General features: G+C 40.9%; 1 protein-coding gene across 2 annotated transcripts in view; it reads right to left on the bottom strand.

Moving 5' to 3' along the window:
- Positions 1-10,093, bottom strand: part of RNASEH2B (ribonuclease H2 subunit B) — a 58,684-nt gene extending 48,591 nt beyond the window's left edge. Inside the window, exon 1 of one of the 2 annotated variants that reach the window (XM_039236108.1) lies at positions 9,733-10,093. In XM_039236108.1, coding sequence (XP_039092039.1) covers positions 9,733-9,784 — 52 coding nt within the window. In that variant the 5' untranslated portion in view covers positions 9,785-10,093. The remainder of the gene's footprint in view (positions 1-9,732) is intronic. The other variant, XM_039236106.1, reaches the window with a different exon arrangement.
- Between the last annotated feature and the right edge of the window lie 13,715 nt (positions 10,094-23,808).

The raw sequence follows: 23,808 nt of genomic DNA, 5'->3' as shown, positions 1-23,808 counted from the left end.
AGTTACAGCCCAAATCTACTTCCTCATATGCCAATAACTGGGAAACTGGGACTGCTCAGCTGAGACACTCCCCCCCTCTCCCCACCCCCCCGCCCCGGTGGCACAGGCTTCTGGCCAGAGCTCAGGCATACTGGGGAGTGAGGGCAGCACTGCCTAGCCTCACCTTTCCTTCTTCTGGAAAAGTGCTCCCTACCATCCAAAACCCCTCTATCCTCCCCATCTCCCACCTCTGGTGCTGAGGTAAAGGCTGTCCCTCCAATGTTCTGGCTCACAGGGGGTGAGGCCGGGGTTGCAGGTGATCACAGTGGGCCCAGTCTAAAGGCAGTAAGAGAATAAGAGAAAAGAGGCAGATTCTCCCAGCAGACCCCGGGGGATCTGAGGTGTGGGTGGGGTGCAGAGCCTGGTTTCTACTAAGTGGAGGAAGCTGGTTTGAGAAGAGGAAGTAAACTCTGAGGGAGACAGAAGCCCCGGGCCACTCAGTGCTGCAACTCCCTAGTTGCAACGTTTGTACACACTCCACACGGCCTCTTCCCCCAACACACAGCCGGCCTTTCCGAGGAATCTATGAACCGGCTAGGGAAGCCCTAAAGTGCAAGCCAGGTTTTCTAACACAATCAGGATGAATTGCCTCAACATTAAACGCATAGTAGTTTCCATACTAAGGCAGGATCACGGTCTACTCAAACTGGCATCCTATTTATGGTAAGCACACCAAGGGATGTTTGCAGGAGGCCATGGTTGTCCTAAAAAATTCAACCTCAAATGGCCTGCAAAGAATCCCCACTTTCCATTGTGGCCATTATGGTTCTGTGAATTTACATTCACCTCTCTTGCATCCTGTATTTTCAGTCTTTACCCACTCTCCAAGATAATCCATTCAAAATATGTAGTCTATGCTGTGAAGCAATACTTTTTTTTGTTTTTTAATTGTTTTTGAGACAGAGAGGGAGAGAGAATGAGCAGGGGAGGGGCAGAGAGAGGGAGGGAGAGAATCCCAAGCAAGCTCCATAGTGATAGCACAGAGCCTGATAGAGGGACAAACTATGAGATCATGACCTGAGCCAAAATCAAGAGTTGGATGCTTAAATGAGCCACCCAGGCACCCCGAGGCAAAACTTACTTGGTATATTTGTTACAACAGAAATAAGTTCAGGGGTGCCTGGGTGGCTCAGTTGGTTAAGCGTCTGACTTCAGCTCAGGTCATGATCTTGCAGTTTATCAGTTCAAGCCTAGCGTCAGGCTCTGTGCTGACAGCCTGCTTCTGATTCTGTGTCTCCCTCTGTCTCTCTGCCCCTCCACTGCTCATGCTCTGTCACTCTCTCTCTCAAAAATAAATAAACATTAAACAAAAATTTTTTAAAAATAAATGCATAGTATGAGTAGAAAGAATAAATAGTGAAATAAAGGTAAAAATAGAAAAATGAGGAAAAAATATGAAGGACACTGAGTTCACACTAGGATACATACACTATAAAAAGACTGGAAAGAAATATTTCTAAAACTGTTATTTCTCAGTGGCAAGATGATAGATAAATTATTTTCTTCTTTATATTTTTCCGCATCGCTAAAGTTTCTATACTGGTCTGTATTACTATTCTAATTTTAAAAACTTACTAATAAAAAAAAAAAAACACTGGGAGAAAAATGTCTAAATGAAGATTTAACGGGTCAAAATTGAGCAACAGACAGGGCAGGACCTCACTGCATGTCTCAGGCTCTTGCAGAGAAATTAGCTCCCGCTAGAGACGCTGGCCAGCTTGGAGCCTGTGCGTTTCAGAGGCAGATGATAAACAGAACGTGCAGATCTGACTACTCCAGCGGGCAGCCCATTCCACTTTAGCGATAGGCATACCTAGAAAGGCAAGTTACCTTTTACAGATATTTAAAAAGCACGTATAAAGGACCTCTGGACAAAAATGCTGGAAGTCCTAAGTGGCGCGCTCTGCTTCCAGAGGCACTGGGCAGGCGTGGGCTCGGAAGCTCCAGGCCAAGGTGCGCAGCACGGAGGAGCCGATGCCGGTAGTGCAGGAAGAACACATGCGGATTCTTTCCAGCTGCTGGCCTGTACTGGGGGGTTTAATACATCTTTATATAAAAATGATAGTGAACGGAATAATCACGACAGGTAGGTGGTCAAGAAGGTACCACCAGCTTGCACACTAACAGGGGAGAGGCTCAGAGGGAAGGTTGCCTGGAGGAGCCATGAGCTGAGGTTAAATGACAGGCAGGCATTCGCCAGGCAGAGAACGTGAAGAAGAGCAGCCAGGAGAGTCCCAGCAGACCCAAAGTCAAGGGCATTCATAGAGACGTTGTATAACCCCAATATCCCTCAGTATTTTAGCGAGTAGTATGAGTGCACAGTGAAATAAAGACAGAAATAGAAAACTGAGAAAAATTTAAGAATACTGGAATTCATTTTGTGATCTATACAAATGGCTTAGCTTTGTGGAAACTAAGTTTGAACTGAGCCTCGCAGAAAGGGGTAGAATTTGGATAGAAGTAGGAAAGGAGGACAAAGGGCAGTGTAACGAAGCCTGCAGGAAAAAATCGCATGTGGGACATTCATTCTTCAGTGAATCTTTACTGAATGACTACTCTGTCCCAGGCATGGGGCTAAGATCTTGGGGTACAAAGGGGAACTTAGGAAATAGGGACTGTTCTCCCCTATTTCCTAAAAGATAGAGGAAACTGAGGCTTTACAAAGAGGATGCAATTTGTCCAAGGACATAGAGCCAATAAATAGCATAAATATAGTTTTAGGTATGTTTTATTACAACGTTTTAGAAAATATTGATGAGTTGTTTGTTTCTTAACATCGTGGCAAAAGCTTAGAGGATATGGGGAAAACCCACGCAGCCCCTTTTCTGCTATTCAAATAAAAATTATGTTTTCTTGGGGCGCCTGGGTGGCTTAGTCGGTTGAGCGTCCGACTTTCGCTTAGGTCATTATCTCGCGGTTCGTGGGTTCGAGCCCTGCGTGGGGCTCTGTGCTGACTGCCAGCTCAGAGCCTGGAGCATATTTCAGAGTCTGTATCTCCCTCTCTCTCTGACCCTCCCCTGCTCACACTGTCTCTCTCTCTCTCTCCTGGAAATAAATAAAAATATTAAAAAAAATTATGTTTTCTTTACGTAATTACATAGTAGTAGAAGTACTAGATCATATGGTATTTCTTTTTTTAAATTTTTTAATGTTCATTTATTTTTTGAGAGATACACAGTGCAATGAGGGAGGGGAAGAGAGAGAGGGAGAACCAGAATCCAAAGCTGGCTCCAGGCTCTGAGCTGTCAGCACAGAGCATGATATGGGGCTCCAACTCAGGAACTGTGAGATCATGACCTGAGCCAAAGTTGGACCCTTAACCAACTGAGCCACCCAGGTGCCCCTCATATGGTAATTCTACTTCTAATTTTTTGAGGAACCCGCATACCGTTTTCCACAGTGGCCACACCAGTCTACAGTCCCACTAACAGTGCACGAGGGTTCCTTTTTCTGTACATTCTCACCAATACTTGTTACTTCTCTGGTCTTTTTGATTTTAGTCATTCTGACAGTTGTGAGGTGACATCTCACTGTGGCTTTGATTTGCATTTCCCCGATGATGAGTGATGGTGAGCATCTTTTCATGTGTCTGTTGGCCATATGGATGTCTCCTTTGGGAAAATGCCTGTTTGGGTCTTCTGCCCATTTTTTAAATCAAATTACTTGTTTTCTTGATGCCATTTCATATAAGTTCTTTATATATTTTGGATATTAACCCCCTATTGAATATATTATTTGCAAATATATTTTTCTATTCAGTAGGTTGCCTTTTCATTCTGTTGATGGTTTCCTTCACTGTGCAGAAGCTTTTTATTTTGATGTAGTAAAAAAATTTTTTTAAGTTTTTTATATTGACATGCTTTTGTTTCCCTTGTCTTGGAAACATATCTAGAAAAAGGTTGCTATGGCCATCCCTATATTTATTATAGCAGTATTTACAGCAGCCAAGATATGGAATCAACTCAAGTGTCCATCAACAGATGAAGGGATAAAGAACATGTGATAATATACTTATATATTATATGTCTGTGTATACATACATTTTATAATGGAATATTACTTGGCCATTTAAAGGATGAAATCTTGCTATTTGCAACAACATGGATGGACCTAGAGGGTATTATGCTACGTGAAATAAGTCAAAGAAAGACAGACACCATATGATCTCATATGTAGAATATAAAAAAACAAAACAAAACGAACAAAAAGCAAAAAAGACCTATTATACAGAGAACAAACTGTGAGTTGCCAGAGGGGAGTAGGTGGGGGATGGGCAAAATGGATGAAGGGGATTGTGGGAGATACAGGCTTTCAGTTATGGAATGAATGAATCATGGGAATAAAAGGTATGGTATGGGGGGTATAGCCAATGGTATTACAATAATATTGCGTGGTGTCGGCTGGTGGCTACACTTGTGAGTACAGCATACACAACGCATAGAGTTGTTGAATACCCATGTTGCACACCTAAAACTAATGTAACATTATGTGACAAACATACTCAAATAAAAAAAATTATTAACATTTCTTACTTTCCTTTTATAAAATTGTTTTCTGCCCTGGAGGATATATATGTGAGACTTATAAGTTCTTATAAATATCCCAAAACTTTTGGACCAGTTACTAGCAGGACAACATCAGGCTCAGCTTGACTGCAAAACTGACAACTGATTAAGTCCATCCACTTCAGAACGTACTCATACAGAGCAGATGCAGTGGCATCTGAGAAGAGGTTAGTAGAATTCCCACCAAAAAAAAAAATCTATAAAGCCAAAACCAGCCTCAGGATTGGTGTGGACAATATTAAATGTGCTCCATGCTGGAGAACCCGGGGACTCCCACACTACTAACAACCTGCAGAAGACTATTCAGTAAGAGACAAATCTCCCAAGAAATGGAGCTTCATTACTCAGAGACTGTCTAAAACCAGCCCTTGAATTGTTCCCCAATTCCTGCCTAGTTAAGTACAGCCTCCTCCCCTGTGAATAAGCTCTTCTGAAAGTAAGGAAGCTTTCAGCCCACAAGCTATGTCTCCAAACACAAACATACATACATGTATACAGTGTTTACAAAGAACAAAAAAGTCTGCTTACAGTTTTCTTCTGAGACTAATCATGTGCCTTTAGGTAAAGGAGGAAAAATGTTTCATTTACTTATTTATTTTTTTAGGGTCACTGAAAAGTCATTTAGGTCTATAGCAATTCTTCCTTTACCAATACTTTAAACTGTTACTTTTTTTTACCCCAAATAAGAGGTGTTTCTTCTGGGCTTAGTAAAAAGCTACAAGACTCTAATCAGAAATAACATTAATATAAATTGTCTCTATCATTAATTATGAAAACTTTTGCCTTTTAAATTTGATTTCTTTTTCTAATCCTTTAATTAGAACATGGTACTAAAGCCAGCATTCTCACAATGGTCTCTGATCCATTTCTATAATCTATTTGGAGACACAAAGCAGACAGTCCTGTTTGTGATCATCATGCTTCTTCTCATAAAAGGCTCATTAATGTATCTTGAATGTCTAAGGTAGGCCAGCAATCTGGCCTGGGATTCTTATCTCCCCAAAAGCAACCCATCCTCTACCATGCAAAAGGATGGCACTATTCCTGCTGTGGGGAAATAAACAACAAAATACAACTCTTCTTAACATGCTTTTGAACATGTGTTTTCTGGAGATAAAGGTGAACAGCTTTTATTGTATAACTTGTCTACAGCTGAAGATGTGATGTGGAATCTACCTCGATCTGGGGACTTTATAATCAGGGGGCTGATCGAGGGATGCTTTCAGACTAAGCTAACCCAAACAAAGTTAGTGGTCCTGAAATCATTTCTGTCCTTCCTTTCTTCCCTCACACAACATTAGGGTTTTCCAATGTTTTGACATCTCCTTGGAGATGGTCCAGCCACAGGGTGCAGCCACACCAGAATCCACACGGTCTTCTATACTCGGTGAATCGGTTCCCAGCCCACCTTTCACATTAGGGTCTATCTCAACTTAGTAGAGCTGACAAGTGTACAAAACTTGGACCAGAGACAAATACTGAGGATATGACATAAACATTTACTTTTAGGGCAGCAAAGAGAGAGAGAAGCTTATACCAAATTCTAAAAAATAGAGATGTTAAAGGTCTCTTACTGTAGCTAAAACTGTGAATCGGCCAGTACCCACAGGCCATTTTGGAAAAACGCTGAAGACCATTCCAAACTACAAGGAATGCTTACCTTGCTTTCGTGGGAGGCAGTTCTGTCCCCACCAGCCTATGAAAGTCAAGGCCCTAAGTCTGATGACCTCACAAGTATCCTTTCCAAGTTCCAGCGTTTGTTTCTCTGGGATATTTGACTTCTCCAGAGGAATTAAAAACAAGAGGCCTAAATAGTCCTTTTTATTATATCCTTCAACACATAACACAATGTTATTGATAAACTCGATAAACAACATGAACTAAATGGCAAGAGAAAAGTGTCATCCCAAGGACCAGTGGCTTTGCATTTGTCTCATGGACAAATCTCAAAAGTTCTATTCGTCTGTTGGTTAATGGGCTTATGTTCCAGGAGTGGAGTGAGCTCTGCAGATCCCAGAAATTTTCTGAAACAGAGTACAAACGGCTTCCACCAAATATTTTTGAAAAATCTTATATAATCTTTGCTTTCTTTATTATGGGCCCAACTTCACTGTAGCTCTGGTGCTCACACCAAGGAGGATATAGTCTCCTTGTCTCAAATGCATAGCTTACCAGGGCTGATTTCTTATCTCCTAGGAAAAAAAATAAAAAACAACAACACAGATATACATCTGTGAAGATGGGTCTCATACCCTGGGCTTATGGGTGCACCCCTGATAATATAAATTCTGGCCCATGAAAAGAAAGCTAAACCAGGGGCTGGCCATTCCTACCTCCTCAGTGCAGGGGTTTGAAGCGGTGACAACATCAGCATCACCTGGGAGCCTGTTTGAAATGCACACTCTCAGGCCCCTTCCGAGAGCCACTGAATCAAAAACTCTGGGGGTGGGGCTCAGTCCCCCAGGTGGCCTATGCCCTCATCTTTGAGTGGCACTGTTGCCTGCTATCAAACCACCAACGTAGGTTCGCTCAAAGCCTGCAGGTGGCACTAAAGGCCGGCTAGAGGGCGGGAACAGGAAGTAGTGTTAACCAGCCAGCCAGACAACTCCCTTCGGAGCAGCTGGCTCAGCCTCCTCCAGGGAGTTCAAAGGTCACAGGACATCTCAGCTTTGAACAGGAACCAGACTGAACTGCTCACAGTCCAGCAGGAAACACATTAAACCTAAAACGTTCAGGGATGCAATCAGTAGTTAATTAAGGTTTTTGTGTTTCATATGATGAGGATATACACACACTTCAAGAATGAAAATGTCAATACCAGTTAAACAGAACAAAGTAAGAAATTCAAATTATCAGCAGCCATTGTGTGCATCCAACTAATAATAATGCACTTGATTGTTAAAGAATTAGTGTTCCTACCCTTAAAATCTCACTGAATTGATGTGACAAAAACAAGAAGAGGATTTTTCTAACGTAAAATATGTATACAAGTAGGCATTTGCTAGATTCTGTCAAAACCCTGAATTTTGCTTTAATGGTTTTAGTATCTATACATCTCTGGGCACCTGGGTGGCTCAGTCATTTAAGCGTAGGACTCTTGATTTTGGCTCAAGTCCTGATCATAGGGTCTCGAAATGGAGGCCCGTGTTGAGCTTGGGATTCTTTCCCTCCCTCTCTCTCTGCCTCTCTCCCTCTCTCTCTCTCTCTCTCTCTCTCAAATACAAAAATTTTTAAAAATTGCCTATGAAAATCTCTGGTAAGGATGTGTAACAACGGGAACTCTCACTCTGGTGGGAGTGGAAATCGGTATAACCACTTTGGAAAACTGTTAGCAGCATCTGCAAAAGCTGAACATACAGATACCCAGAACCAGTAATTCCACTCCTGGGTATACACCCCAGAGAAATGAGTGCCTCTCTCTACCAAAAGCCTCATAAAAGAATGTTCTTATAAGTGGAATTCACGGGCCACCTGGGGGGCTCAGTCAGTTAAGCATCCGGCTCTCGGTTTAAGCCCACGTCATGATACTATGGTTGGTGAGTTCGAGTCCCACAATGGGCTCTGTGCTGACAGTGCGGAGCCTGCTTGGGATTCTCTTCTCTCCCTCTCTGTCTGCCCCTCCCCTGCTCTCGTGGTCGCTCTCAATATAAATAAGTAAACTTTAAAAAAAGTAATTCACAATAGTTACAAACTGGAAACAATCCATATGTCCACCCACAGCAGAGGAAACAGTATGGATATTCATACAATAAAATATACACAACAATGAAAACACAAATCAACCAATAAACCAAACCACTGCCACACACAATATGGATGAATCTCACAGACAGAATGCTGAGTGAAAGAAGCCAGACCTATAGGAGTACACACTTACCCAAACAGGCAAAACAAATCTCTAGGGACAAAGGTCAGCACCAAGGTTACCACGGCTATCTAGCAGCAGGCATGAGCTTGCTGAAAAAGTTCTGCATCTTGACTTGGGAGGATGATTACAGGCGTGTACACATACATACACATAATGAAAATATAAGAGTGTACTCACTGAATTGCACAGTTAAATTTGTATACTGTACTGCGTGTAATGTTATAACTCTTTATAAAAGGGAGACACACTGTCATGTAGTAATTTTCCATATTCATCATGAAAGTCTAGATTGCTAGATAACTATAACATCATCAGACTATTATTTGTTGTAAAAACACTGCATTTGCTGAGCTAAAAATTAAATACAGTGAACAAAGGATTTTCCTTGCTTCCAATGTTATGCCATCATATCAATGTATCAACCTACAAGAGGGCCAAACTTTACTGGCTTGCGCTCCCTGGTCCCAAACTCCTTTGATTCTGACACTTCCTGGAGCCCATCATGAGTGGCTATCTGACTATACGTTATTCCAGTCCTCCGCAGACCCTGGATGGCTCTTCACCACCTAGGGGGAGGCCGAAAGGGCCTGGCTCCATCACTTACGTCGTTTTCTACCCACCTGAATTTCTTTGCAGACTTGTCCTAACCCCTACCATCATCTGTCTTCCCTCTTGCCTAGCGAGCCAAGGCCTGACCCCGGGCAGGAGGGGCCTCGGTAAAAAGGTGCAAAGCGTCTGAGGCCTTTTCCAGCCCACTAGATCCTATCCAGTAAGAACCCAGAGCTGAGTGGGAAGAGAGGGGGACGGCAAACTGTACCCCCAAAACAGACACTTCCGGTCCCACAGCGTGCCCCGAGCCCCCGAGCCCGCGTCACTCTCCGCAGGCCTGGGATGCTCCTCGCAGGCACCGTAGCAGGGGAAATAACTGTTACGCTCGGTGCGTTTCTGCGCTTTCGGCTTTGGGGTGCAAACCCCGCAGCCAGCTGTAACGAGTGGGCGCAACGCGCTGGGGAGAGGACCTGGTCCCGCACCAGGGGCCCGGGGGCGCGCAGCGCCCGTGCCCGCGGCTCCGGGGCTCTGCGCGGCAGTGGGACCGATGGGGGTGCGCGCGCAGGGCCGCGGGCGCCGAGGGCCGGCGCCGCCCCAGCTGGAAGTCCGGCCGCGCGCCGCCCCCGCCGGCCGCTCCGCGCGCCCTAGGGTCGGACCCCGCGGGCAGGAGGCCCGGCGAGGCGCGCGGCCGCGCGGGGCGGGCGTGTTTACCTGGAAGCAGAAACACGTGCTGCCGGGCGCGAGCCGGGTCCCCGCAGTCCATGCCGCCCGCCGTCCCCGGGGGCGCGAGCAGGCCTCACCCGCCGAGCGCGGGGCCTGCCCGGAGCCGGCGGAAAATGGCGGGAGAAGGGTGTATTCCGGGTAGCGCGGCGCTGACGAGCCGGCAGAGCCCGGGAGGCGGCTCGCGGCACGGATTAACTTTCCTTTCCGCAGCCAGCCACCTGCGCCTCTTAAGTTTTTAAATTTAGCGCCAGGCCGAGGCGGCCCGCGTGGCGGCGTGGCTCCCGCGGGCAGGGGAAGGGTCGCGGCCTCTCCCCGCCGCTGCGCGGCCAGTGGTAAGTCCCCACCGAGGGCGCGGAGTGACGCGGCGCGCGGGGCGGCCACCCTGGGACGCGGCGGCGGGCGGGGTAGCCTCGCCCGGCGCAGCGGGGGCGCGGCCGGCGGAACGAGTCCGGGGTGCGAGAGAGACCGAGGCTGGGTCCCCGGGAAGCTGGGCCCCGGGACGCAGGAGGCCGCCGCGCCCGGAGGGCTGGAGAACGCACACACCAGGCAGGAAGGAAAAAGCCTAAAGCAGGTTCGTGTTAAGGACAACAGCCATCAGATCCCAATCCCGATGTCATTCTTACTTGTTAGTGTGTCTTGTTTGTCGGTTGCATTCTGCGTTGGAATTAATGTCACAATATTTTGTGCTTTGTGATTCGTAATGCATTGTAAGCGAGCTACACATTGGGCTTAGCTCTGATCACTGAAAAGAGGCGCACAGTTTGAGCCTCAAAATGCAAATTTGTTATTTAAAGAGAATCTTTGTAATGAGTTAAAAATTAAGACATTTTAAAAGCGATATTTAAGGGGCACCTGGGACGCTCAGTCCGTGGAGCGTGGGACTCAGTTTGCTCTCCGGTCATGATCTTAGGGTTTATGAGTCGGCCCTGCATACACTGGTGTGGAGCCTGCTTGGGATTCTCTCTTTCTCCCTCTCCTCCCCCCACCCCCTCTCTTGCTCTCTCAGAATAAAGCAAATTAAAAAAAATTTTTTTTTTAATAAAAGCGATGTTTAAAAGTTAAGGTCGTGAAATTTGGGGTTTAAGCTTTGAAAAATAAAATTTTAATTGAAAAGTGATGTCTGGTACATGGTTTTTAAAAAGAAGATAATAAATACATCTCTTATACTGCCTCCCTCCTACCTCAGATCCCCAGTCTCCATCCCCAGGGGCAATTACTGTTATAGTTTCTTGTCTATTCTTCCAAAAGTTCTCCATACACATACAAGTCCATGTCTTATTTTTTGCACAAATGGAAGAATATTACATAACTTAATGCACTTCACTTTTCTTGAAGATAGTTAAATTTGGCAGCACTAGATCTATCTCAACCTTCTGCAAGGGGTTTTAATTTCAGTCCAATCTCCCATGAGGGGTGGTGACAGCAAATGCAGCTGAAGTTGGCTGCAGGACACCCCTTTCTGGCTCAGGAGGGAAGTCCAGATGCCAACACTGGGACAGGCAGCAGATTAGTATTGCTCTGATCTCTTATAGAATGGGAACAGTTATCGTGTGTAGGCTAAATCCCCAAGGACAGCATAATCCTTATTAACAGCTACAAGAGAAACGTTACCCACAGTTCCCTTGCTCTGACATACAGAGTTGTTTTCATTCTTCTCTGATCCTTTCCAGCCATTGGCTCTATGAATATGTATTTATTATGTGGTAGTTTGCACAGAATAAAACCAATTTTGTCTGCTTTTCTCCCTTAACATGATATAAACATGTTTTCCACGCATCCAGAGTATTGTTAATGGAGACATTATTTCACACTGCTAATGTACTGAGGTTTCTTAACCATTCCCTAATGTGCAATATTTAGGTTATTTCAAACTGTTATTATAAATAATGCTACAATGCATACTATACATGGACTTTGTGGCAGTTCAAAGCAATGGACTAGATGTTCAGATGATGAACTAAATGTACAGGTAGCAACATGGATGCTTCATATCAAGAAGAAAAACAAGATGCAGGACTAATAGAATACCAAGTAGATCAATTAAAAACCCACATAAGGGGCACCTGAGTGGCTCAGTCGGTTAAGCATTCAACTTCAGCTCAGCTCATGATCTTGTGGTTCTCAAGCTCAAGCCCCACATGGGTCTCTGTGCTGACAGCTCGGAGTCTAGAGCAGGTTTCAGATTCTGTGTCTCCCTCTCTGCCCCATCCCCCACTCATGCCCTGTCTCTCTTTCTCTCTCTCCCTCCCTCTCTCTCTCTCTCAAAAATAAACATTAAAAACAATAAAAAAGAATAAAAACCCACATAAGAAGACATTGTATCTTTTATAAGGACACATGCAGCTTTAAGACCATGTATGAAGCGTAAGGAATGGGCGTCTTCAAAATGGAGGATAATGGTATAAGGGACGCTAAGGATTGAGGAATCAAGTAAAATCAAATAAGAGAGGGGCCAGGGTGCACATTGGCAACTGTCACTATGTTTTATGAATGAGAGTATAATTAACTCTGGCATTTAGGCCCAGGGACAAAAACATTTTTTAAAATCTGTTACAACATTTCTAAACAATTTCCTTTATCCACTTAAAAATTTTTATTTGAGTACCTTCTTAGAAGGGGTACCAGTGGTGATATGGGAAACTGACTCCAGATTCCTGTTGTCCTTAGGATAAATAAAGTCCAGGATACTAAGGTTTGAACAGAGAGACCTTGAGATCCTGTCCTCACTTGCGCCTCCAACCACCCTTCTCACTACTTCCCTCCCCGTCCACAGTCTGGCCACAATAGCACTTGACACTGTGTTCCCAAGCAGGCACACCCTGCTCTCCACTAGCCTCATTCCTTCACTTTCTCTCTCACCCTCCATCACCACTTGGTCAACTTTTACTCACCCGCCAGGTCTTACTTAGATAATTCCTTCTCTACAGCACTCCTTTTTCTGCCTCCCAACACCCTCCCCAAGAATGAATGAGATACCTCCAGTCTTCCCCGTTAAGTCACTAGGTAGGGGAGCCCAAGCCTCTGTCAGTTACTTGAGGAAGGACTGCATCTAGTTATTCACCACTTTATCCTCAAAAAATAACAATCGCTTCCTCTCAGTACTAATTGTGACAGCACCGTGTTGAACACTTAACTCAGATGATCTCTTTCTGTCTTCCAACAGCGTTAAGGGGAAGTACTAGTGCGATCCCCACATTGTACAGAGGGAGAGTGTAAAGTTTAGCCACAACAACTAATTACCCAGCATGCCCAACCAGCAGGTGACTGAGCAGGAATACCAATCCACAGATGGCTCCTCACCCAACCTCTCTCCTTCCCTGGTGTCCAATGTCTAGGACAAAGCTTATTGGCATACCATGTGCTTAGCATGTATCTTTTGAATAAACATGTATGTAGATAAACAGTTATGGTAACAGTGTGGCTTCTGGGATTCCTAAGTTTTATAAACAAGAACAAATTGATTACATCCAGTATACCATAAAATAGTCCAGAAATTAATTTTTATACTAGTCATGCTAACATGCAAAAAGTGAAGCAGGTCATTCTCCAAAGAATAAGAAAGAAACAGCAAGTAGAGAATTCAATAGAGAATCATAGAAGCTCTTCTAAATCCCAGAAGCAAGAGATGTTCATTTTCTAGTTAAAAAAAAAAAAAAAAGGAACTGGGGAAGATAAAGTTCAGAATCAAATGACCTCAAGCAATGCTTTGTGGTGACCAGAGCAGAAAAAGCTTCAACTAAAGGGTAGAGAAACAATTTCTTTCTCTTAGAGATTATTAAAAACTTATGAGAATGCTTCTTTCAAAACAAAATGCAAATGAAAATTCACATCTATCATCACTTTTGCCATAAGAAAAGATTGTTGCCTTGTTTTTGTCTTGTTGCCAAATGTTCGTCTAGTGACAACAGAGAAGACAACATTGAGCATAAGCTGGAGAGGAGAAAAGAATCAACTCTCAAAAGAGCCAATTGTTTAGAAAGGGGACCAGTGAGTACTAGTGAACCAGCCTTCCTGGGGAGAGTGTTCCCTTTATGTTCACTCTCTTATCCAACCCAACCTAAAATTGGATTATACTTATTGCAAAGGGGCAGTGTGGCACACATAAACTAGTGAGATATGTCAGCTCTAGAAGAAGAATGACTGAAGCTATTACGAAAGGAAGAAGAGCAACCCTTGACATTGAGAAGCTTGGCCAGGGCTCACAGCTAGATCATGGGACTCTGCCAGGAGTCATAAACAATTTTCCAGAAGATCAGCCTCACACAAGCCTGTCCTGAGACCAGAATAAAATGAGACAAAGCCAGACCACTTCATGATTTTGGCAAAGCACAGACAAAAGCAGGTCATTGTGCCATCCACAAATGACACACACTTCCCCTCTCTTGGCCAAAATGAGTCACTGCTACTTCTTTACCATGTACAGCTTTATCCTCATTCTAGTTTTCCCTTCCTGTAGATGAGATCCATTGATACCAAATCACAGAATTACCCCACTTCTAACAGCACCTAATCTGAAGGCAATGTCTGCTTCCTTAGACTCTCCCCCAAGTCACCCAGCTGAAGCCCAAACCCTCCAAAGCTTCCTTCTAACACCCTCTTACTAAGGCCTATGAGTTTCCACAGCATGTATTCACCCTTCCTGCAACAAGTGAACAAATTTGTTCAACAACAGGTGTGTTTCTGGTAGTCTTTGGCTGAAGCTTATGGACACTATGCTCACACATTTCAGTCTGTGTGTGTGTATACAGTTATAAACATTATATATTTACATAAAATCAAGGTAGCAAGAAACTTCAGGAAACTCAAGCTTTTCATACTTTTGCGCCTGAACTATCTGTAGAGATAGGCTACTGTGATAGAATCAGTCAGATCATCAGATAATTAGATAGTTTGCTGCATGACAGATGAAGCAATCACCATACACTTCAGACATTTTTAATAACTTGATGTCTTCATTACTCGTGTAATTTACTTTTATATATGCTACTAATATTTTCAATAGTGCCATGCTTTTGAACAGTGTTTTTCTAAGCAGTGAATTACCTGGCAAGTCGATATTGTTGAGAAATGCTTAAAATATTGGCTACTTTTCATTTAAATATTTATTTTCAAAAGCAAGATACAAATTTGTACAGAAAGTATGGTCACAACTAAGAAGAATAACAAAAATAAAAGATTGATAGCTAAAACCTAACCAGAGGTGTTCTTTCATTCTTTCTTTCTTCAATGTATTTTCTAATTGTTCAGTTAATATTTTGATAGTAGAATATTATTTTTATTTTATTTTTAGAGAGAGGGGTGTGGGGATGCGCAGTGGGAGAAAGAGAGAACCCCAAACAGGCTCCACACTAGCACAGAGCCCAACACGGCCTGAGATCATGACCTGAGCTGATAGCAAGAGTTGGGTGCTTAACCTACTGAGCCACCCAGGCAGAAAATAACAGAAATACAAACAATTATAAGAGAATACTATGAAAAATTATATGCCAACAAACTGGGCAATCTGGAAGAAATGGACAAATTCTTAGAAATTTACGCACTACCAAAACTTAAACAGGAAGAAATAGAAAATTTGATCAGATCCATAACCAGCAAAGAAATTGAATCAGTTATCAAAAATCTACCAACAAACAAGAGTCCTTGGCCAGATGGCTTCCTGGGGGAATTCTTCCAGACATTTAAAGAATAGTTAATACCTATTCTTCTCAAACTGTTCCAAAAAATAGAATGGAGGGAAAGCTTTCAAACTCATTCTATGAAGCCAGCATTACCTTGATTCCAAAACCAGACCAAGACCCCATTAGAAAGGGGAATTACAGGCCAATATCCCTGATGAAGCTGGATGCAAAAACTCTCAACAAGATACTAGCAAATCTAATTCAACAGTACATTAAAATAATTATTCACCATGATCAAGTGGGATTTATTCCTGGGATGCAGGACTAGTTCAATATTCACAAATCAATCAATGTGATACATCACATTAACAAAAGAAAAGATAAAAACCATATGATCCTGTCGATAGATGCAGAAAAAGCACTTGACAAAATACAGCATCCTTTCTTCATAAAAACACTCAAGAAAGTAGGGATAGAAGGAACATATCTCAACATCATAAAGGCCATATATGAAAGACCCACAGCTAATATCCTCAATGGGGAAAAATTGAGAGCTTTCCCTTCTGATCAGGAACACAACAAAGATGTCCACTCTCACCACTATTATTCACATAGTACTGGAAGTCCTAGCCTCAGCATTCAGACGACCAAAAGAAATAAAAGGCATACAAATCAGCAAAGAAGAAGTCAAACTTTCACTCTTCACAGATGACATGATACTGTACATGGAAAACCGGAAGACTCCGTCAAAAAACTGCTGGAACTGATAATGTGAATTCAGCAAAGTTGCAGGATATAAAATCAATGTACAGATATCAATTACATTTCTATACACCAATATTGAAGTAGCAGAAAGAGAAATCAAGGAATTGATCCCATTTACAATTGCACCAAAATCCATAAGATACCTAGGAATAAACCTAACCGAAGAGGTTAAAGATCTCCATGCTGAAAACTATAGAAAGCTTATGAAAGAAATTGAAGAAGACACAAAGAAATGGAGAAACATCCCATGTTCATGGAGATGAACATTTAAATATTGTTAAAATGTCTGTACTACCCAAAGCAATCTACACATTCAGTGCAATCTGTATCAATATAACATCAACATTCTTCACAAAGCTAAAACAAACAATTCTAAAATTTGAATGGAACCAGGAGAGACCAAATAGAATAGCCAAAGTAATGTTGAAGAAAGCCAAACCTGGAAGCATCACAATTCCAGACATCAATCTGTATTACAAAGCTGTAATCATCAAGACAGTACTATACTGGCACAGAAACAGTCACATAAATTGATGGAACAGAATAGAGAACACAGAAATGGACCTACAAATGTATGGGCAACTAATCTTTGACAAGGCAAGAAAAAGTATCCAATGGGAAAGTTTCTTCAGCAAATGGTGCTGGGGAAACTGGACAGCGACATGCAGAAGAATGAAACTGGGCCACTGTCTCACACCACACACAAAAATAAATTCAAAATGGATGAAAGACCTAAATGTGAGATAGGAAACCATCAATATCCTAGAGGAGAATATAGGCAGCAATTTCTTTGTCTTCTGCTGCAGCAACTTCTTACTTGTTATTTCTCCAGAGGCAAGGGAAATAAAAGCAAAAATGAACTATTGGGGTCTCATCAAGATAAAAACTTCTGCACAGCAAAAGAAACACTTAACAAAACAAAAGCAACTGATGGAATGGGAGAAGATATTTGCAAATGACATATCACATAAAGGATTAGTATCCAAAATCTATAAAGAACTTATCAAACTCAACACCTCAAAAAACCAATAATCCAGTGAAGAAATGGGCAGACAACACAAGTAGACACTTTTCCAAAGACATCCGGATGGCTAACAGATATATGAAAGGATGCTCAGCATCACTCATCATCAGAGAAATACAAATCAAAACGACAATGAGATATCACCCTCATTGATGAATGGCTGAAATTAATAACTCAGGAAACAACAAATGTTAGTGAGGATAAGGAGAAAGGGGAACACTTTTGATATGTCGGTGGGAATGCAAACTGATGCAGCCACTTTGGAATGTGATTCCAGAACCTCCAGTAATTTTTAATCAAAAAAATACAAATAGATCTACCCTATGACTCAGGAATTCCACTACTCAGGAATTCCAATACTAAGTATTTATCCAAAGGATACAAAAATGCTGATCCTAAGGGACACATGCAACCCCATATTTATGGCAATGCTATCAACAACAGCCGTAATATGGAAAGAGCCCAAATGTCCATTGACTGATGAATGGATAAAGAAGTGGTACACACACACACACACACACACACACACACACTGGAATATTACTCGGCGATGAAAAAGGATGAAATCTTGCCATTGCAACAACGTGGATGGAACTAGAGTGTATTATGCTAAACAAAATAAGTCAGTCAGAGAAAGACAAATATATGATTTCACACATGTGGAATTTAAGAAACAAAACAGGTGAACATAGAGGAAGGGAAGGAAAAATAAGATAAAAACAGAGATGGACTCAAAGCTTAAGAAACTCTTAAATACAGAGAACAAACTGAGGGTTGCTGGAGGGGAGGTAGGTAGGGAGATAGACTAAATAGGTGATGGGCATTAAGGAGGATACTTGATGAGATTAGCACTGGGTGTTATATGTAAGTGAAGAATCACTGGGTTCTACTTCTGAAACCAATACTACACTGTATGTTAACTAACTTGAAATTAAATAAATAAATAGTGTACTCTAAAAAAGTATTATTAATTTCTATCTTAATTTTACTCTGTGCTGCCTCCTATCTGTTTAAACAATAACATTCTTGTTCCCTTTTAGTCCTGATTACCTTTACCAGTGGTTTCACAATTAAGAGCGTTAAGGGTACACATTCACTAATTACATCAAAGCAGTACATTTCTGCTGCTCTCTGCCTACAAGTAAAATACTCTTCAAGTGGGAATGAGATATTTAATAACTCATCCTGTCTAACCATTTGAAAATAGGAACTGCAACTGCCAAATATGGCTAATACATTGCCAAAGATTAACAATTCTTCCTGGTAGTGTGACTTCCACCTAACATTTTCCTCAACAGCAAAAATTAGTAATATTGATTAAAGAGGAACTTCTGCATCTTCTGCAAAATATTTAATTTCACATTAAGCTTTCTTTTTTCCCTTAATTTTTGTTTTAAATTTATTTCTGAGAAAGAGAGAGACAGCATAAGCAGGGTAGCGTCAGAGAGAGAGGGAGATACAGAATCTGAAACAGGGTCCAGGCTCTGAGCTAGCTGTCAGCACAGAGCCCGATGCGGGCTCGAACCCACGGACTGTGAGATCATGACCTGAGCTGAAGTCGGACACTTAACCTACTAAGCCACCCAGGTGCCCCCACTTAAGCTTTCTAATTACATTGACCATGTAACATTTCTGAGATGTTAGAATCTTCTTCAGAGTCCATGAAATATCACTAATCCTTTAAGAACTTAATAAAAGGACTATCGTTAAAAAGAGCTTATAACTTCTCTATTTTTAGCATAAACCTGAAGCACACTTAAGAAAAAAATCTTCATCTAAGTCTCAAGACAGAACAAATGTATGTTGTTAACTATGAAAACTCTAATTCTTTAAGAACGTAATTAAATTAATAAAATGTCTTTAAAAGTGGTTTTATATTTTTCCTATTTTATAGCATAAATATGAAACACACAAAAAACTATCAAAATCTCTAAACAAATGAATCCCATGTATTTCTTTTTTTCTTTTTTGTTAAAAATTTTTTAATGTTTATTAATTTTTGAGAGAGAGGGAGAGAGAGTGCAGAGTGTGAGCGGGGGAGGGGCAGAGGGGAGATGCAGAATCCGAAACAGCTCTAGGCTCTGAGCTGTCAGCACAGAGCCCGACATGAGGTTTGAACTCATGAGCCATGCTATCATGACTTGAGCTGAAGTTAAGCCATGCTTAACTGACTGAGCCACTCAGGTGCTGCTAATCCCATGTATTTCTTATCAAGATCATGCCAGAGGTAGAATTTGAACCAAGCACGTACCTCTTGTTCTGGAGTTGGGAAAAAAACAAAGACATTTTAAAAGTTTAACATTGATTTAAAATGTGAAAGAATTGCCCTATACTTTATGGCTGCAATATTTATTCCACAGCTTTGGCAATATTGACTAAACCGTGATAAGCCCATAATGAAACAGATTCTATCATCTTTCTTGCAGCTGAGAGTCATGCAGAAAAGTTTCCATTTATTTAAAAGGTAGCTTAAAATAAAAACAATATTAAGAAGTATGAATAAGATGTGGTGTAGTACTTCTGTCTTTGGGGATAAACACTGAGATAGAAGAGAGGTTTCAAGTAGAGTTTATGTTCAAATTGCTCAAATAGTAGTAAAGATTCAGAAGAAGGAGGTATAGATTTGGGGACAAAAGAAAAAATAATATAGCTTTCAGTTTCTCACATAATTGTAACAATATGGTAAATAAAATAAACACAAATTAAGATAATGATTAAAAGAAATGGTCAAATATTTAGGCATCCCTTTTGTGAAGTTTGTGGTTATATTTTGTTTTGGGACTTTTTTTAATGCTAATTTATTTATTTTGAGAAAGAGACAGAGAGAGAATCCCAAGCAGGCTCTGTGCTGTCTGTCAGCTCAAAGCCTGACCTGAGGCTTGATCCTATGAACCATAATATCGTGCATGACCTGAGCAGAAACCAAGAGTCAGTCACTTACCCTACTGAGCCACCCAGGCGCCCTTGTTTAGTTTAGTTTTTTTTTTGCTAATTATATGATGTCAATCTATATGAAGTCTCCTCCTTTTGTTATTTATAACATCAAATATGTCTTCTGTGAGCTATTTTATAAATGGCATCCCTACTGCAATAATGTACAAACCCAAAATGATATTTCTACCATTTCTTCCAGAAATTATTTATTTCACAGTTTTCTAGCTTTAAAAAAAAATGGAAACTACTTCATATATGATCCTCATTACACTAACCAGATCAAGATACCTTATTTTTTGGAATAAGTACAAAAAGGCACCCTGCTTCTATGTTGGAAAGTTTGAGGTGAAAAATAAATGAAATGTACCAAGCACATTACCCTCCTACCTGAGTGGCAGAGCCAACTCCACTGGGGACCTTTATTCCCTAAACTGGGTGGCCCCGGAACCAAACTTTCAGGGCCCATCACCTTTATCCTGTTACTTTTCTCCTTAAGTTTTAAATTGTAAAGCAAGTGACCCTGTAATTTATTTTCTGACCTCCTCTACTATTTCATTTTCCATGTTGGATAAATAAGTAAGTTCAGCAGAGGCACATGTTTTGATGATTTTACCTAGATTAGCTGTATTAAATCTATAAATTATAACCAGAGACTCATTTCTTGTGCTACACTCCTCTGGGATGGATTCCTAGAAGTTAGTGGAGACTCTTGGTCTAATGGCTTATAGAACCAGATGAGAATTGAGCCCTGGAAGGAGCAAATGTAAGTTAGAATGCCTGCTTTTTAAGAAGGGTTAGAAGTTTCTGATAAAAGGCAGAAAATAACCTATGAGTGCAATAACAATCTGGTAATTTTGAATTCGATGCTTGGTCTCTTGATGTGGGCCTGATTTAAATTAATTCTACAATGTTTATTGTCACCTACAACGTGCTAGGCACTGTTCTGGTTATCAGTAAATCAAACAGACAAGAGTATCTGCCTAGTAGAGTTTACATCTAGTAGAGGGAGAAAGACAAACAATACATGTAATAAAATTCTATAGTACAACTGAGGGTGGCTGGTACTATGGAGGAAAGAAATATAGCAGGGAAAGGGGGATTATGAGGAAAGAGTATGAGGAGTGTTGCAGTCTTAAATAAAGAAGTCACAGCAGGACTCATTAAAAAGGTAATATTTGGGAGCACCTGGGTGGCTCAGTTTGTTAAATGTCCATCTTCAGCTCAGGTCATGATGTCATGGTCCGTGGATTCAAGCCCGGCATTGGGCTCTGTGCCGACAGCTCAGAGCCTGGAGCCTGTTTCAGATTCTGTGTCTCCCTCTCTCTCTGCCCCTCCCCAGCACATGTTCTGTCTCTCTCTGTCTCAAAAATAAATAAACGTTAAAACAATATTTTCACTACACCCTACAGTAAGAAATACATTTTACAGTATGACCCAGCATTCACAGAACAGACACACACAACTGAAAGTTTTCACAAACCAATACTTTCTTGCATAATGTTCAATGTACTTTAATTCTAGTCTATTGGGTTTCTGTTCTTTATTCAACCCTGATAGCACTGACTAAAATAATTGCACACCCTAGTAATAGGTTGTGAGATGCTGTTGAAAAAGCATCGCTATCAGTAATGTGCTCATTTTAGCTATACCCTAACCCACGGATGACATAATAGACAGCATCAACTCTGAGCCTGCTTTGGCTAAACACCACATAGGACCTAATGACTTTAACCAGGGAACTACCATTAGCTCATTAATCAAATCCAATGTATATATAAGATATTCTGCTTTCATGACAGCTGTCATTATATAAAAATATTGTGTGGGCTGGGTGACTATCAGGAAATGTAAAACATATGAAATTTGGGTACATCAGTTCTGACAGTCAGCCAGTATTTATGGTAGTTGGCTAAAGAGATTTGACTTCAAATAAACAAATGTTTAATGTTTCCATAAAAGCATAGATGTGACCCTAATTAGTAAATTTGCTAGTAGATTTCTGTTCATTATCTCCACACCCATCTTTAGATATATTTGTTTTTAGATAATACAAATTTTAGAACTATATCTCAAAATGTTTAGACAGATTCTCAAAATTTTTGAGAGCAGCTTCTTTTTATGAGCACATAAGCCGTGGTATGCTTCTGAACTGTTAAATTGCTCTTTCAAAACTCAGAATTTGTTTTCAATGAGATTATAGTTTTAAATATTTTTTTTCCGCTCCAAAAAAGTTCTTATATTCGTCATTGGATAGGTTCCAGTTTATTTGCTTGCGACTCAGTTATTCAATAATTGGAAGTTTGTACCTCTTAATCCTCTTTACCTATTTCACACATACTCCCACCCACTTGCCCTCTGGCAATCATCAGTTCTGTGTATTTAAGAGTCTGTTTTTTGTTTGTTTGCTCATTTGTTTTGTTTATTAGATTCCACATATAGGTAAATCATTTGATATTTGTCTTTGTCTGACTGACTTCACTAAGCATAATACCATCTAGGTCCATCCATGTTGGCACAAATGGCAAGATTTCATTATTTTTTTTATGGCTGGGTAATAGTCAGACAGTCAGACACACACACACACACACCCCACATCTTCTTTATCTATTCATCAGCCATATCTTGGCTATTGTAAATTATGCTGTAGGGGTGCATATATTCTTTCAAATTAGAGTTTTTGTTTTCTTTGGGTAAATATCCAGTAGTGGAATGACTGGGTCATATGATATTTTTATTTTTAATTCTTTTGAGGAAACGTCATGTTGTTTTCCACAGTAGTTACACCAATTTACATTCCTACCAACAGTGTGCAAGGGTTCTCTTTTCTCCGCATCCTTGCCAATACTCATTCCTTCTCGTCTTCTTGATACTAGCCATTCTGATTGGTGTGAGATGATTTATCTCATTACGGTTTTGATTGGCATCTTCTGATGATTGGTGATACAGAGCATCTTTTAATGGGTCTGTGGCCACCTGTATGTCTTCTTTGGAAAAATGTCTATTCAGGGTCTCTGCCCAGTTTTAATGGGATTATTTTATTTATTTATTTAATTATTTGGTGTTGAGTTGTATAGGTTCTTTATATATTTTGGATATTAACCCCTTAATGGATACATCATTTGTAAATATCTTCTCTTATTCAATAGGTTGCCTTTATATTGGTCTCCCTTGCTATACAAAAAAAAAAAAAAAAAGAAAAGAAAAGAAAAGAAAAGAAAAGAAAGAAAAAGAAAAAGAAAGAAAGAAAGAAAAAGAAATAAAAATGTTTATTTTGGTGTAGTCTCAACAGTTTATTCTTACTTTTGTTTCTCTTGCCTGAGGAAACATACACATAAACATGTTGCTGAGGCCAATGTCCGAGAGATTACTGTTTATGTTTTCTTTTTGAAGTTTTATGGTTTCATGTCTCAAGTTTAGGTCTTTAGGTTCAAATTTACAGTAAACTGGAATTGTCCTCTGAACCACTGACTACACAGCAGAATGTCCGGTATTTTCAACAGATGGAAAGGTCCAATGGATCTTTCTGCAGTGATGGAAGTTTTCTGTAACTGCTTTCTTTTAAGATAGCCACTAACCGCTTGTGACTTTTGAGCACTTGAAATGTGAACTGTATGACTGAGAAACTGGAATTTTAATTTCATTTATTCTTAATCTAAATCTAAGTAGCTATATGGGGCCAATGGCTGCCATATTGAGTAGAACAGTTTTACAAGGAAAAGCTGA

This window comes from Hyaena hyaena, unplaced genomic scaffold (assembly GCF_003009895.1).
Source record: "Hyaena hyaena isolate Hyena2069 unplaced genomic scaffold, ASM300989v1 scaffold_106, whole genome shotgun sequence".
NCBI lineage: Eukaryota > Metazoa > Chordata > Mammalia > Carnivora > Hyaenidae > Hyaena > Hyaena hyaena.
The sequence above is the reverse complement of the archived record's forward strand: the minus strand, read 5'-3'. Positions and strand labels throughout refer to the sequence as shown.